This window comes from Lichenostomus cassidix, chromosome 4 (assembly GCF_008360975.1).
Source record: "Lichenostomus cassidix isolate B80296 chromosome 4, HeHo_3.0, whole genome shotgun sequence".
NCBI classification, from domain to species: Eukaryota; Metazoa; Chordata; class Aves; order Passeriformes; family Meliphagidae; genus Lichenostomus; species Lichenostomus cassidix.
The window spans coordinates 46,554,226-46,570,471 of NC_139484.1; the positions used below are offsets into that span (position 1 = coordinate 46,554,226).

A 16,246-nucleotide genomic window follows, 5' to 3' on the forward strand; every position below is an offset into this window, starting at 1 on the left:
TAAAAGCTTATTCTGCTACCTTGAAGCACGTCTAAACAATAAAAAAACATTAACAGATATAAGGTAAGATGACATTAGGTACATGTAGTAACACATCCCTACACTTTATGTTATCCAATCTCTATTTAGATGCAATCTAATCTTAGGATTTATTTTCAGTACATTCTTAATCATCAATGGCTTGAATAGGATTATTAATTCCTCTGTCCTCAACAGATGTAGTGTGTTAGGTCCCAAGTTTTCATAAGTCTTGAAAAGTTGTATGCTTGTGAATAGGCAGCTTATTCTGAGTCCAAACAAGAAACAGGTTCTCCTGGCTAAGATATTCATGTAAGGTTCCAGCCAGAACACTTGCTGCTAGCAAAAGTCTCCATCATCTCAAAAATACAAGTTGCTTTCCTTCTTAAAGACTATTAGTGTTTACTCACCATGACAAAAGTGTTCTGTGATACCAAATTTGACTGGGGACTACACCACTGCTATTCAAGAGTATTTTGCAATTGCAATGGGCTCTGGCAATCCCTGGCTTTTGTACAGCTATGATTCACTTTATCTGGGCTTACACAGGGACTACTGCTTGGCACAGTGCGGCTGTGACTCAAAACCAAGAGATAATAACAATGTGTCTTTTCCATTGGTGCTACATTTTTTGCCTTGGTTCTGGCCAGGACAGGGTTAATTTTTTGCAGGGGCAGGCAGGGGGTATGGCCAGGGCACAGATGTTATTTGATACCACCTCACCCCATTGCCACAGGGGAAAGGGGGATCATCCCGATTGAGTAAACAGGGCGGGGGATGGAGTGGTCTGGTATTTGTTTATTGCTGGGGGCTTTTCATGCAAATAATTTATTTTTCTTACACCTGTTGTTATTATTATTAGTGTTGCTGTTATTGTCCGATTTCTCATCTCATTGCTGTCTCCATTAAATTTTTCTTATCTCAACACAAGAGGGGGGTGGGAAGGGAAGCAGGATGGGGTTTTAGTGAGAATACTGAATTGGAGAATACCATTCCTAAACAACAATAATTTATTACAAGGGGCAGATGTTATTTTGTTGTAGACCAAGTGTGTGGAGTTACAACAAAGCTGAGCAAAAGCAAAGTCTCTCATTCTTGCCATGGTTTCCCTAGAGAGCACAGCTGGACTGCAGGTACTGCTCACAATCAGGCCATAAATGTCAAAACCTGGAGGCAGGACTTTACCAGATGAACACGTAACAATCTACTGGATGCAATTTGTGGAATGAGCAAAGCCAAGCAAGGTTCATGATGCACACAAGACTGCAGAACCACAACGCTGTGACTGCCTTTATATCTTCCTGTCTTTTTTTGTCTTTTCATAAGATTTTCCATTCAAAACCTACACTTGACTAAGTTAATTGCGTGTAACTAACTCAGGAATTTGATGAGGTAATTTAAGAAATTATACAAAGTCTCTGATACTACAGTGGATACTTTGAAAAAATGTCTGGGGTGAAAAGTGTTCAGGTTGGGAAAATGGAAGTAGGGGTATGGTCCTCGGAAAAGAATCTTTTCATAGCAGAAACAGTGTGATGCGGGAAGAAGTGCAAATTCTGCTGTAAATAGGCATCCAGGTCCTGGTACTGATCTGGAAGGAAGTAGGAACATTCTATTAACATAGAATTGTCTGAGTTGGAAGGGACACACAAGGATCATCGAGGCCAACTCCTGACCCTGGAGAGGACATCCCCATAAGTCACACCATGTGCCTGAGAGTGTTGTCCAAACACTTCTTGAACACTGTCAGGCTTGAGTCTATGACTGCTTCCCTGAAGAGCCTGTTCAGTGCTCAACCACCCTCTGGGTGAAGAACCTTCTCTGGATATCTAACATAAACCTTCCCTGACTCAGCTTCATGCTGTTTCCTGCAGTTCTGTAACTGGTCATGAGAGAGAAGAGATCAATGCCTGCCCTTCCACTTCCCCTAGTTGAGGGAGTCTCCCCTCAGTCTCCTCCAGGAGGAAGAGACCAAGTGACATCAGCCCCTCCTCATATGGCTTCCCCTCCAGACCCTTCACCATCCTCATGGCCATGCTTTTGATGCTCTCTAATTGCCTAATGTCTTTTCTACATCATGGTGCCCAAAACTGCGCACTATCATAAAGATATAGGGAAGATAGATCATGGAAATTCCTCAGCTTTGGGACACTGTCAAACTGCACAAATGGCAGCTTCTGCTCCACACCTGTCCTAAGCCTGTGGCACACTGAGACTGGCAGCTATTAACATACTGCATGCAGCCTTTGCAATACTTCCTAAAAAAGGAAATGTAAGTCTCTGGGTAGACAACATTTTGCCAGGAGCTAATGAGCATTTAATGGAAAAAATAAGATTAGTAGTTTAGAAGAAATATTTTAAAGGAAAGGAGATATGAAACAAAATAGATGAGAAAATGAAATTGCATTTTCTTTTACTAATCAAATTAAAATATAACGATTTTTTCAGACTAAATAAAGAATCTGTTTTACATGGCTCATACAGTGTGATAACTGAGGTGAAGCTTCACAAAAACATGCAATGCTTCTAACAGCTAGGAAAATCAAAGACTATGACATATAGAGTATCATTTGCAATGCAGCTGAAGCAGAAGATAATATAAGTATCACCAATCTTGTCAGTGGTATTATTTTAGGAGATACTTTCAAGAGAATGGTTGATTTACTCCAGAGAAGGATCATTCTTAAGAACAGCCATCAATGATGCAAACCACAGCAGCTGTTTCATCAGTCTCCAATCAACAGGGTGAATTGGTATTGATAATCATAACTGATAATGGCCTTCCTGAGTGTATATGATAAACCATAAGATAATTCTTCCACTTTCAAAACCAGTTGATTTCTCTGTTATTCACTAGAATTATCTCTGCACAGCAACATTTTTTTGTCATGCTAGAATGATGAATTTTCATCATATGCAAATGCTAGAATATGCAAGTTGGTGATTAAAAAACAACTGCAGAAAAAATGTTTGTCTAGGAGCAACAGATCTAAGACTAAGGGTCTTCTAGTCCTATTTTCTCGTATTGTTTGAGAGGGGAAATTATTCTTCTCTGGGTCATGTTTAAAAAATATAAAAATCACAGCACTTTCATGCTGATGAGGCAATGAAGTAGTTTTGGAAACATACAATGAAATACATATTTAAAATATTGGCAGACTTCTGCATCATGACAATGGAATATACATATATTCTTCAACCTCCATGCTATCCCAATGCTGCTAAATGTTGAGGTGTTTCATATCATCAACAAATGATTGTCGCTGTTGAGCTGCTAGCAGAGTAAAGAAGCCAGTTCTCAGTGGCAAGAAGGAAAGACCTTTATTGTTTTGATTTCATCATATATATAGAGTTTTCAAAGGTCACCCAGATTGGTCAGTCAGAAACCTCCCCCTAGGCCTGATTGGCCAGGCCTGCACCGTCCAGATCTTGGGACACTGTTTTTAATAACATCCAAACTTTATCTTTATTTATAAAACACAAAAGGAATTCTCATGGGAAAGACCTGTGCTAGCCACAAATGATTTTTGAGAATCAACAGTATTTTCCCTACACAATCTAGTGAGGACCTGCCATAATAGATCACTTTTCTCTGAATAATTAAACTAAGAAGCAATGCTGGTTTTACATGAAGTATTCTGACCCATTCCTACAACTGTAAATAAATCTATTTACCTGACAGCTGAGTTTACACCAAGGTATATTGTAGGACAGTTTTATTTGATTACGTAGTGAATATCCAATAACAAAGTAATTTGAACCTTAGCCAGATCTCTGCTTATTTCTTTAGTAAGCAAAGGAGATACTTATGACTGTGATGTATTCAATTCAGTAATTAAACTTTTGTTTCCTAAAATGTAGTATAATAACCAGTAATTGGAAGATGGAAAAGGAACCTTAAGAAGAAAAATGGAGATGCAAAAGGAAAAATTTAGTGCAACTTTAGAGAATCTAAAAGGCAGCAAAATACAATCTAATAAACCAAAAATCAATCTCTAAATATCTGAGACTTTTCTTACAATTGAGAGACCTAGAGGTCAATTAATAGCAACTGTGGAAATTCAGCAAGTGACATAATATATTGCACAAGGAGTGCTAATGTTCTGGACAGAATTATTTCAGCCTTCGTTTAGATTTGCTATGGGATTCTGCTACCAGGAGTTTAAATTGTCATTCTGGAGAAAATGTTTTCCAATTATCAGACAGACCAGTCTTATGAAGGGACCTTTTTATCTCTTGTGCTTTGCAGATTAAAAACCTTCTTATACTCTAAGGAGGATTGCTCAGGATAGGGTATACCGAAAAGCCACTTTCAACTTTCAACAAAGGCTGAGCCAAGTATCAACCGAATCTTTTTGAAACTGGAAAAAGTACAACCACAGACTTTTCCTGCCCCATTATTTTTCATTTTCACATGTCTTTGTCCTCCTGATCTGGCTGGAACAGTAAGTGCTCACAGTAGTCAGCCAGAGCAGCTGCCCTGTTAGCCTCTAACAAAATAAGACCAGACAGATAATCAAACAGTATTCTCCAGAGAGCATCCTAGAAGCTGTGAAATTATTCTTATCCTTAGCCATTTGAAGGGAATTTTCATCCTAGCTGGAGACAAGAGGAATCAAAAGAAAAGATTTCTTTTCTATATGATTTCAAAGTATGGGTGAACATACACTGAACATACATTGGCATGCTGTTTTGCCATGGATCATGCCAGGGTGTTAGTCCTCTAATAATTCACTCTGGTTGTGGCTACACTGGCAAATACTGGAGTGAAATAGAAGCAGACCTTCAGAGACAATCCATTAGTACTGAGAACCCAGCACCCTCAGCAAGTGTGCTTTGGAGGGGATTTACTTCCGACTAGCACCAATCTAGCTCCATAGACTGAACACCCATTAGTGCTGGAGCACAGTAGATTCCAGCAGTCCTGGTAAGCATGTCCAGAAAGCTGCTGCAATCATCTTCACGTACTCCAAGGTCCACTTTTGAATTGAATGCTCCTCATCTGAACTGCAGTGCCAATGCATTCCATATACTCCTCATACATTTTTTGCGCCACTGCAGTTCACTGAGTTGAACTGTGTCACTTCCTTGCCAGGGAAAATAGGGCACACAGAGGAGAAGAGTTTGAATAGTGCTCACCTCCTGCCCATGACATTGGGGTAATCCAAGCTGGATTTAACTTCCTGAATGAACTAGAGTGCATCTTGGTGTCCAAGTCTCCTCTAAGTTAAGACTCCTTGCCTTGACTGCAGCATACACATGCCTCACACTTGGAAGTACCCCTCTGCCCACTGGTCACCATATTCCCCATCAAAGTTCACAGCCTTTGAAGATGTGTCTTGACAGATGGGAAATCCAGGCTCCTGGGAAATCCAGGCTCCTGGGAAATCCAGGCTCTTGGTCTCTGTTTTCTGGGAAATGGTCTGATAGGTGAGAAGCAATGATAAAATTGTGCTCTTAGGGTGAAGAAGAGTTAGGGATTGTGGTCTTATGCCTTGTAAAACAGGAAAGATCAAAATGCATTTATTTGCTGTTTGCTGGCTCATGTTGAAAATACTTGAAAGTCTAGTGAAAGGCAATGACAATAGTAAGAGACCAAGGGAACATTTGTGATTTGAACTTATCTTTCTGTACCTAAGCACTTCAGCCTAGTTAACATAGATCTGTCTACACTTCAATGTGTTTTTAATTTAATCATAACTTAGATGGGGAGGAAGTGTAACATGCTAAATGCAAAGGAATATCCTCTTATATGCTGTAAAACTTCCCCTTCTCTGGATGCAAAGATAGGTGCAGTCTTCTTTCCTCATCAATTGTTTTCTACCTGAGATTACCTCTCTTGCTTAATTTTTAAGTGCAGCTGAAGATGTCCTGTTAGTAGTCATTTTAATGAGTAACGTGAGTGAGCAGTTAAATCAAGGTATTAGAGATGAAATCCTAATTAAAATAGTATTTAGTTATGAAAAGGGAGAATTTTATAATTTATTTTCTATTAAGATGTTAACTGTTTCACTAGAAGCAATTATTTTGTGGTTCTAATCACAATATAAAAACTGCACTGATGTTACATTTCTGCATCTTTATTTTCTCCTCCTGTGGTCTTCCACCATCCTCAAATTTAAAGGCCCTTTTTAAAAAGGTCAGCACCAAAATCTTTGCATTAGTTTTCTTTATTCTTGAGATGTTTTTTACATCTATTGCAACACTAGGCTACTATGCTGTTTAAGATAGTTTTCTTGATTTATATTAAATATTCAGGTAGGATTAACCATGATGATGTATACTTAAAACCACTTTTTCTGAGCTTCCCTAAGAGGAATGGAACTATTTTCATTTGGGTTTAAAGTTTTAAATATCATGCATGTAACTCTGTTCTTATGTTTGTGCTTACCAAAATGAAAGCACACAGATGATGTGTACTTTTTGAAGATGTCACTGCCCATGACAGGAGGATTGGAATAGATGACCTTTGAAGGTCTCTCCCAACCCAAAGTATTCTCTTGATTCTATCAATGTAAGGTGTGAGGAGCACACAAGAAGTTGCTTTGTGTATCTACAGTTATGATCTACATATGCAATTTCATTTAAATATTGTTGTATAATTCTAACCTTTTGAAGACATGACTGCAATGGTCCTTGAGTTCTTGCTGTTCTATATGCTTTTATTTTAGGTGGAGGAGAGAACACCATAATAATTTTTTCTTCTATCTACACACACTGGATAACTTTGCTCTCAGCAGGGTAAGTGGTCCTTACAGAACCACATGAGAACCATTGACTTCCTTTAAGCACAGTGAATGAAGATGGGCCATCCATTAAGTCTAGGTTTCCAAAGCTCTTATGCACTCAAAATGGTATGCAGCCACACAAATCTGGCAGCAGGTCTCACATGTTCCTGTCAGGGAAGTAGCTATATTCAAGAGAAATACAGCAGATGTAGGATGTCAGCTATGTAAAATTACATATGAGTATTTTTAAGTTCCTCTGTGGTCTTGAAAAATTGAATTGTGAAGAATCAAAATACTCTTCAATACTAGGTGTGAAACCTCCCAGGTGAAAAATACAATGATATTGGCTGTTTCTGTGCTAATGTGGTGGATTTTTTCCTCTTCCTTCTACTTGGACTTCAGCCTTAAGTATGAAAATTCTTTCCCATGTCCGTTTAGATTAATCACCAATTGTAGGTGCCTTGTGGTTGAATAGGTGGCTTCCAGATTGGAAATCAAGAGCTTGTGCTAAGTGCCTTTGCTCCTTTTACAGTGCCTGAGGTTAGGTGTATTACTATGGAATTCAAATCAATAATTACATTTTTAAGAAATTAGGAAACTGGTGATCTACCATGGCTGTGTTTTAGAGGTCTTTTACACTCAATTATCCTGTTATCTTGTACTCCTTAAATCTAAGAGAAGAGAAAGGCTTCCAGTAAGCTTGGGCAGAATTTAGGTGCTGAGCTGCTCAAATTAGTGCTCCTCTGGTTGTTTTTATAGGTGTTCCTCTACAGTCCTGGAGACATTTCAGTTAAGTCTAAATATATATCTTCGCTGGATCTTCCACTACTAGGCAGCAGCAGAGCTTAGAGCTGACATGTGATTTTACATTTAGGTACTTAAAATCTTCACAAAATTCAACCCATGAATTATTTTTCTTTTTCATTTGTCAGCATGTCATTGCTTCCCATTTTATAATTGTTATTTTAAACTGCAATGATTAAAAAATATATTCACTTTTTTCTATAGATTTAACCAAACTGAAACTTTCATCTGTAAATTTTTGTATTTCTTCTCTTTGAAACCATTAGTTAAGTGAGTAATCAGTTAAATAAAATAATCTCAAGAGCAGATTTGTAAGAACTTTTTAACATGGCAAGTTAATTACTGAGAGTAGTCTCAAGTCGTTTCTGAGAGATGGCCTTACTTTCCTGCTGACCCCAGAACTATGCAGCTTCTTTAAAAAAATAACTGATAGACTTAAAATGGTTTTGAAAGACAATGAATTATGAAGCTCTGATCTTCTATTCATAGACTCATTAAATATGACTGAAAAAGATAGAGACTGTGGTTTTCCTTTGCAGAAGCCATTCTGGTTTGTTCCTCCTTAGTAATAACAGTGATGTGAATCCTAAAGTTTTGCTTAACTTTGGTCAATTTGCTGTTTCTGAAATTATGTCTAGCAGGTCTGAAGTGACATGACTGACTCCTTTCTTCATCTTTGTGCTTTTTTTTTTTTAAAGACAGTCTTCTTACTTCCAGCATCAGAAGATGTTTTTAACTGAGAATTTAAATATTGTTGGTAGGTTAGCTGTGCCAGTACCAAGCAGATGAGAAATATCTGCAGACCTTAGTATCTAACTCACTATCTTTTAGTGTATTATCCTGTTTCAGTATCTGCTTCTTTTGACACCCAACTAGGTAATTTCCCCAGCTTTTCTTCAATATTCTCTTTTCCATTTTGCAGTTTTCATTTATTGCTTCTTTTATTTTCCTTAGGAATGCAGACAATCTGAGTTGATTTCTTTCCCTTCATATTTTCTTCTGATGGTGAAAGATTTTTTATTTTCTGTTCTCTGTTTGCTTATCAAAAGTTTTACAGCTATTTCTCATCTAGGATTTTACTTACTTATGGAATAATTTCTTCTCTAGTTTTCAGAGGGATGGATTTCTATTGTTTACTTTAAAGTACAAGAAAAATTGAGATTTAGGACAATTCTAGCATGTCCAGATGTCATCTTTGGTCTTGTGTCATTTGAGAAATATCATTGGCACTGCCTTTAATTTTTTTTAATAGTACTTCCATGTGCCTTAGTTTTATAAACCCTGAAATCAAATGAAAAATTCCCTTTCCTCACTATTCATGCTACATGTTATTTTTGCTGTAATCTTCCACTGCTTTCACTATTAGCAAGCTGCTGGATCTACACAGGGGCGAAATTAAGTTTTTAAACAGATGCTCCAAACTGCTTATGTAGAAAGAAGATGTCTTGGAATCCTGTAAGTATGTTTAAACTTCTTATGTCAAATTTTCTCAGTAGTCACCTTAATTGCATATCTATTAGTGACAGGGTGGAATTTTATATACTGGTAAAGAGCTTTAATGATTCCATAAACATCAGAATGCAAAGACATAAGCATTCATTGCATTATTTGCAAAATGCAGTCAGTTTGACAGACCAATTTATAATAAACCTAAGGACCAGGCCATTTTCAGGGCAGAAGGACTTCCCAGAGAGGAAAGGACTTGGGCATGGGCTGTGCTCATTGTCTTGCTGAGGGGGACAGCAATCGTGCTTCTTGGAGCTAGTGCCACCAGCTGCAGCAGAGGAGCTGCTTCTGCACTTACTCTGTAATAAATGCATATGCTCTCCTCTGAGCTCATGCCTTTGCCATCATGCTAGGATGCTGCCTGCTGTGTTAATCCACCAGTAAAGAGACCTCAGGTCATGCAATAATATGTGCCTTTACCGTCTGCCAGTACCCCCAGGACTGGCTATTAATTTTCAAGTCGTTGAATTTTCACTTAATGTACTGCAGCTCTCTGAAGCATGGTGAGTTTCTTTAACCATTAAAGCAGCTGTAAGCTGTATATATAAAATAATAACCAGATGATGATGTGTAAAGAAGACAGAACACCACCTTTCATCGGAATAACCACTGGATGGGGGATTATTTACGTTTCTGTGTAGTGACAACTTGACTCGAAGAAGGATGATGATGATGACTGCAGAAGGGTTTGCTCCTTACACAGAACTCGGCGCACAGGTTATTCCAGAAGCGCCCTATAGTGCTGCGAGCAAGGGCATCTCCGGGGGCAGGGATTTGGGCTGGTGACAACCTGAAGCCGAGAGAACAAATACGCCTTGTCTAAGCGCTGGACCCGCCGGGACGTGCCCGCCCTTCCCCACGGCCGGTCACAGGCTGCGAGCGCGGAACCTCTGCTCCCTGCCGCCGCCGCGGTGCTTTCCTGCCCCGGCTTGGGGGGGTGCGTGGGGTGCCTGGGGGGGATGTCTGGCTACTTTCCCGCCTACGTCTTCTGAGAGAGACAAGAGGAGGGAGCAGTCGAGAGGAGACAAGGAGGAAAAAATAATTAAAACCCCCATACCCTTGCGTTTTGCATGCCCTGGCACATTTCACAGCGCAGCACCACGCATCGCCCGCTTCCCGCCCGTCCCCCCCGGGGCGCTCCGCGGCCGCGCAGTGCTGCCTGCAGCCGCCGAGTCTGCGCCGCTCGCAGCCCGGGGGCGCGGAATTCCCGCGGCTGCCCTTGCGCGTCCAGCACGCCTCCGCCTCCAGCACGGCTTTAGGGACTGCGGCTGGAGGGGTGTGCTCCCTCTCCCGGGGACGAACGAGGGGATGGCGGATGTCCCCTTCCCCGCGGCTGGGGACGCGCGCCCCAAAATCTCGATCGTGCCGGACGTAGAGCCGCGCAGTCCCCGCGGGTGTCCGCGTACATCCCCCGGCGCTGCTGCTCCCGGCTGCGGGTCTCCGTTTGGCAAGGCTGCCTCTCGGAGAGCCGCCTTCTGAGTAGCTTCAAAAATAGAAAAAAATTAATGTATATGTATAGCTCTAAACATGTATTTAACGTTTTATATATTCTGCCTATATATATATATATATATATATGGTCTATTTCATCTCCCTCTTTGGCGAAAATACCAAATCAATGCCACCCTTTCTCCCAAGCATGTTTCCCTTCTAGTAAAGGAGGCTCCACCTCTGCTAGGGACTGATTCGCCCAGCAGTTTTTAGGATAATTTATGAAGCAACCTGATGAGCCTATTGGGCGAGTTGCGCGGTCCTTGCAGAGTGGGTTTCTACCTGTTTGGGTGTTTTATTTTATTTTTTTCCCCCCTTCCCCTCCCCTCCCTCTGCCTGCCGTGTGCCGGGGGCTGGTGGTATCGGTAGGGTCGCTATTCCCCAGCCTCTCCGGAGGAAACTCGGGCAAGGGAGAGCGCCTTCAGGCTCATGGATGCATGGGGTGGCCCCGCGCCCCGCTGGATGCGCCGCCGCGGGGCCCGGCTGCTGCTGCTGCTGCTGACCGTGCGGCTGGGGAGCGGGTGAGTACGGCGGGCACCGCGCACTGCCCCGGCAGGTAGCCACTCGCTACCTGCGCATCGCGCCCCGGCTCGGCTCGGCTCGGCTCGGGGGCTCCGGGCGGGCTGGGGGCGGGGGCGGGGGCAGGGGCAGGGGCAGGGGAGGCGGCGTGTCGAGCCGCAAAACTTCAACCAAAAGACGTGTCGGCGTTGCCGCTGTGGCTCCCGCGGGCGGCTGCGGCGGGAGCCGGCACCGGCAAAGTAAAACTTCAGCCGCATCCCACTTGTTCGCTGGGCGGGTCGGTGAGTCCGGGCTCGGCTCGGTGCCGGGAAGAGCTCGTCCCCCGTGCTGGGGGCGGCCAGGAGCACGGAGCTGCCCGGCTCCGGTGCCGCCCGTCCCCGCCGGCGGCTGCGGCGAGAGGGGCAGGAGGCGGCTGGCGCTGCCGCTGCTGCAGCTGCCGGTGCGGGGACACCCATGGCGGCAGTGGGACCGGGGCGATGTGCGGAGCTGCAGCTGCCGGTGCGGGGACACCCATGGCGGCAGTGGGACCGGGGCGATGTGCGGGGACTCCCGCACGACACCCGCTCCTGCCGCTGCGGCTCTCGGGAGGGGGATCGGCATCACGCGTGGCGTGGAGCAGGGCAGCTGCTCAAGTGCCACAAGTTGGAAACGTGCATTTGAAAGCAGAGTTAGAAAATTGAGCTGAAGGGCTCTGAAGAAACAATAGTTTGGTACAGCTGTGTACATGTGTTATTAATACCCATAACAACGGAAAGCAACATGATAATTCAACTCATTAATAATGCAGGACTAATGTGGACCATTCCACAGGTTACACTCATAAAAATCACAAAGCAGGACTGAAAGGGTATTTGACTGTTGCTCAGTGTGTCTTTCTTTTTAATGAAGGACCAGATTATCATTCTAGAGGATGTAAAAATATGTAGTGTAAAGGATGGCAAAAAAATATAAAAGAAAGGGAAAAAAAATATTAAACATTTTTTAAAGTCTATCATACTCTAGACCCCTTCACCACTCTGAATGATTTATCAGTCTGTGAGGTATGTTGATCTCATCTCCCATCTTCAGAAGGCTGCTGTGTAATCTTAGTCAGAAACACCATTGATTATACTTTTCTTAATCTGTGTCTTTTAAAACCTTGATAAATTATGGAAATATTTTTCAAAGGCATTGATGAAAATTATACCAGTGCAGCTGTGCATCTTCAGAATTTTTCTTAATGATCATAGTGTACCTCAGGTGTGAAAGAAATTATCAAGTGGTTTGAGAGAAAAGAATATGCATGCTAATTTATCAGTTCAAAGACTTAGTTACAAAGGAGGAGGACTAGCTAAGAAAATAATTTAGTTTGCTTTGTTTGTGAAATTGTGGTTGGGATTATAAAACTAGGTGTAGATTGTTATGTATGCATCTCATTAACATTACCCTTTATAAATAAGTTGGTAAGAAATCTTCAATGAGAGAAAGAGGTAACTTAAATGCATTATTTTGTTCTGTGTTCCAGGACATCTCAGATAAAATGGAACCTTTGGTATAAATACCCATGTATCTGAATCAACTATTTTCAGCCTTGACTTTTTTCAGAGGCTACATGGAAAAATGGTGGTTGAAAGATGTGAAAGTCTCCCCCCACCCCCATTTTTATTTTATTTTTTTTTTTAAGTGACCTCAAATGGACTTGTTTTGCAGATCATGATTCTCTGGTATGTAGTGCATTGCAATTCAGGGGTGTTTGCAGAGAGCTCGGAACCTCTGGTGCTCTTTAACAGTCTGCCACAAAGTAGGATGGAAATACTATTATTCTGCTGCTTTGGATGCCTCTCTGTAGTTTCAGCCCAAGATTTTCCTTGAAGATCAAACTAAAATCCAGGAGTAACACTTTTCTCAAAACAGACCAGGTTGCACCACTTCTGCCTGTTTTTCTAAAACTATCTTGCAGGAGCCAGTCTGCCTTTTCAACACATACTTTTAAAGGGATGCAGATTGCATCACTTTGAGTATGCATTTATACACAAAATACTTTGCACTGAGGATGAGTAAATTTTCTTCAGCTGTAACAAACTGGAGTTAAAGCCTAAGCAAGCACATTGGAAGTTGAACTGAACCAAGAGTTTATTCTTTTATGGTACTGCCACAAAAGCTGTTGCCTGACACTACACCAAACTTCTCACACCAAAGCACAGGAACTCTGTCCCATAAAACAGTTGTTTACCCTCAGTTCTTCACATTCATCACTAACAGATCAGAAAGGCCTAAGCACTTGATGTAATTTCATGAGTCAATATTTTGAAGGACTACTTTTGTCTATTGCAGACATTTCTTCTGTAGCAGAAATCGGGCTGTGACCCTTTCTACAATGTGTGTGCAGGGAAAGAGTACTTACCCAGCAGTCACTGCAGTCCTAAATGTTTGGCAAACCCATTATTCTTGTTGAATTCAAATAAACAGATAATTGATAGGCAGAGCAGAAGAACTGACAATATCATTAATATTATTTCCTTAGTTCCAACCATACAGGTGCACCATAACTGTAACATTTCTTTTAATTTACACTTCTTTAAATGGCATGTACTGGTCAGCATGCCTAAAAGTATATTGTAAGCTTAACTTAATTTTGACCACATCTTCCCTTTAGCTTTGTAATCTGATGTTCTAAACACAATTATAAATGCCCTATTGAAATGTAACTGTCAGCAGGTACAAATGTCAAATAATATTTTCTTTTTAATTTCAAAGTATCTGTTAGGAAAATGTATTGTCTTCTTGTATAAATTCCTGAATCAGAGTTAAGCCTGTCATAACAACATTGGTTTCTTAGCGCTTGATAATAGTGATTTACTGTTTCATTTGAACATCTGTGATGTTTATTCATTATTATCCTCACTCTTATGTGCTTTGTTTGTGATGTGACAGTGAAAAACTTGTTATTCAGCAGTCCCAGTGGTTTAAAATACAGTTTATTTTATTAAAAGTTTGTTAATATTTTATTTTGTTGATATAAAGTTTAAAGACACATAAATATTGAGAAATACTTATAGTCTTTGCACATAATCTTCTTACAATGGTTTCAAGGAAACCTTCAAACTATGTCAATCCATTAAAAAAATAAAAAGGGTCTCAGCAGATTTAACCAAATTTTCATTTACTTTTAACCTTCTGTTTGTTGAATATGCCTGACGCTAAAAAGAGCACCTGTACTACAAATTCAAGCCTTTCAGAACTGGACAGAAAAGGTTACAGGTGAGCACTTGTTGACCTTGTTCAAGTTCTTGTTCTGAATACATGTTTGTTCACAGAGTAGATTACAAGGGGATTGGGGGAACAGGTGCCTTTTCTTTCAAGCTCTAGAGGAACTGTATTAATCTGGCTCAAACAAAACACCTAGTAGGTAGGACCACTGAAATGGACAGGTGTATGCACTGCTTGAAGGTGAGTTGCTTTGGTTTGGGCTGTCATATATATAAACTAAAAGAGTCATGTAGGCTGAACTCACAGAAAACCAAAGGTGAGCATCTCAAACCTCATTTCTGTAGTACCATCTATGACAGAAGAGTAGTAGCACTTTTTGAATTACCTGCATAACTCTTTCTTGCACTGCATACTAAATAGATCATGTGCCTGAGTTGTTGTTATAAAATAACAATATCATAACTTATTTGGTAAAGAGCAGCAGAGACAAGCACTAATTATAAATGACTGTAACACACTGACAGGAATCTTTCAAAGGCTGGTGGATGACAATGACACTAACTTTTATTTCTTAATTTCTCTGAATAATAATGATTTGTACAGGATAATTCAGATGCAATTGAATTAATCTGAAGATGACACAGATGTCCTGATTTTGCATTTTTGCACATGCAAACATTTTTTCAGACTAAAAATAATGTGGTGAGTTCAATGGCCTAAAGGCCTATGTAAAAACCTGATTCTATATATATAAACTTAAAACGGTAAATCATGCAGCAACACTGAACTAATAGAGGTAACTAGAGGGACTAGGAAGGTCAGCAGGAGTTCATCAGAACAGAACTTGTTTCAAAGAGGGCAATTGCAGTGACATGGATATGATGAAAAGAAATAGTTCCTAAAATATGCTTTAATTGGTGATGTTCCAGTCAGTAGGATCTGCTGAGATAATCCACTTTTATATAACAATATATAAGAGGCTAAACGAAACTGGAAAATTTACCCTGGCTTCTCTATCAGGTTTGTTCCTTCAGTTTAACTAAGTCCCTGCATACAGACTTGACAAGAAGCAATCTGATGAAGTGTTATACAGTATTTCTAGTTTGAGGTTTCTCTGGCTTCCAGCCAGTGGATCTCCTGTTTTCTTCTGCCAGCAGAAAAAGCCTGGGTTTTTTTCCCAGTGTAACCTACTACACCTGGTTCAGCCACTGGATTCCATGTCCATCTCTTTGTGGGGAAATCCAGGTCTTGGTTGATACTTCTGGTGCAGGGTAGCTTCAAGGTGTAGACCAATGGCTGCAACTGCTCTTCAGGACCAGAGTGTGGTCTGCATCCATCTGCTCTCCAACAAGGAAACCAGTCATCAAAGCTCTTCCTTGCTCTGACTGCCTCTGCCAAATTTTGCCTTGACAAGAACTCAGAGCCTCTCAAATGAATCCTAAAAATTCTTAAAGAAATAAGCATTTTAGTCAGAAAATATCCTGCTGCCTTTCTCTTTCCAGCCTAATCTTTCATAATGTGTTGTAGAAACCTCCACACCTCTGGGTGACTGTTGTAGAGCAGAAAGGCCTTGCAAAGTGAGGGACTTGTTACCCTTGTAAAATCCTTGCTCACTTCTCTTATTTTGGCTAACTAGAAAAGCATTCTGGGAATGACTTAGCTAAACTAGAGGTGAAAAACAAGTTATGTAATTGTAAAACAATTATCAGAACCAATAAGTGCTCACACTGTGGTGGGGCTCATGGTTGGTTGCATCTGATGCCTGTTCCTATCATGGTCTATGGTGGTTGGTTCAGGACATTTATTGTGTCTCACAAGTATGTAAACTGATAACAAACTAACAATTTGAGAACCCCAGATTTAATGTCTACACCATACCATCGTGGAGATCATGTGTTTAATGCCACAGGTGACAGGAAGCTCCAGTGTGGTTCAATTCAAAGCAGTTGTTGCAGGATGAATTATCTAGTCCAAAATAGAAGTTCTATACA

General features: G+C 40.9%; 1 protein-coding gene across 3 annotated transcripts in view; it reads left to right on the forward strand.

Moving 5' to 3' along the window:
* The first annotated feature begins 10,751 nt into the window (after nucleotides 1–10,751).
* The window catches only part of GABRG1 (gamma-aminobutyric acid type A receptor subunit gamma1), a 57,164-nt gene continuing 51,669 nt past the window's right edge, over nucleotides 10,752–16,246 (forward strand). For all 3 annotated transcript variants that reach the window (XM_085059047.1, XM_085059046.1, XM_085059043.1), the window contains exon 1: nucleotides 10,752–11,068. In XM_085059047.1, the coding sequence (XP_084915173.1) occupies nucleotides 10,977–11,068 (92 nt within the window). In that variant the 5' untranslated portion in view covers nucleotides 10,752–10,976. The remainder of the gene's footprint in view (nucleotides 11,069–16,246) is intronic.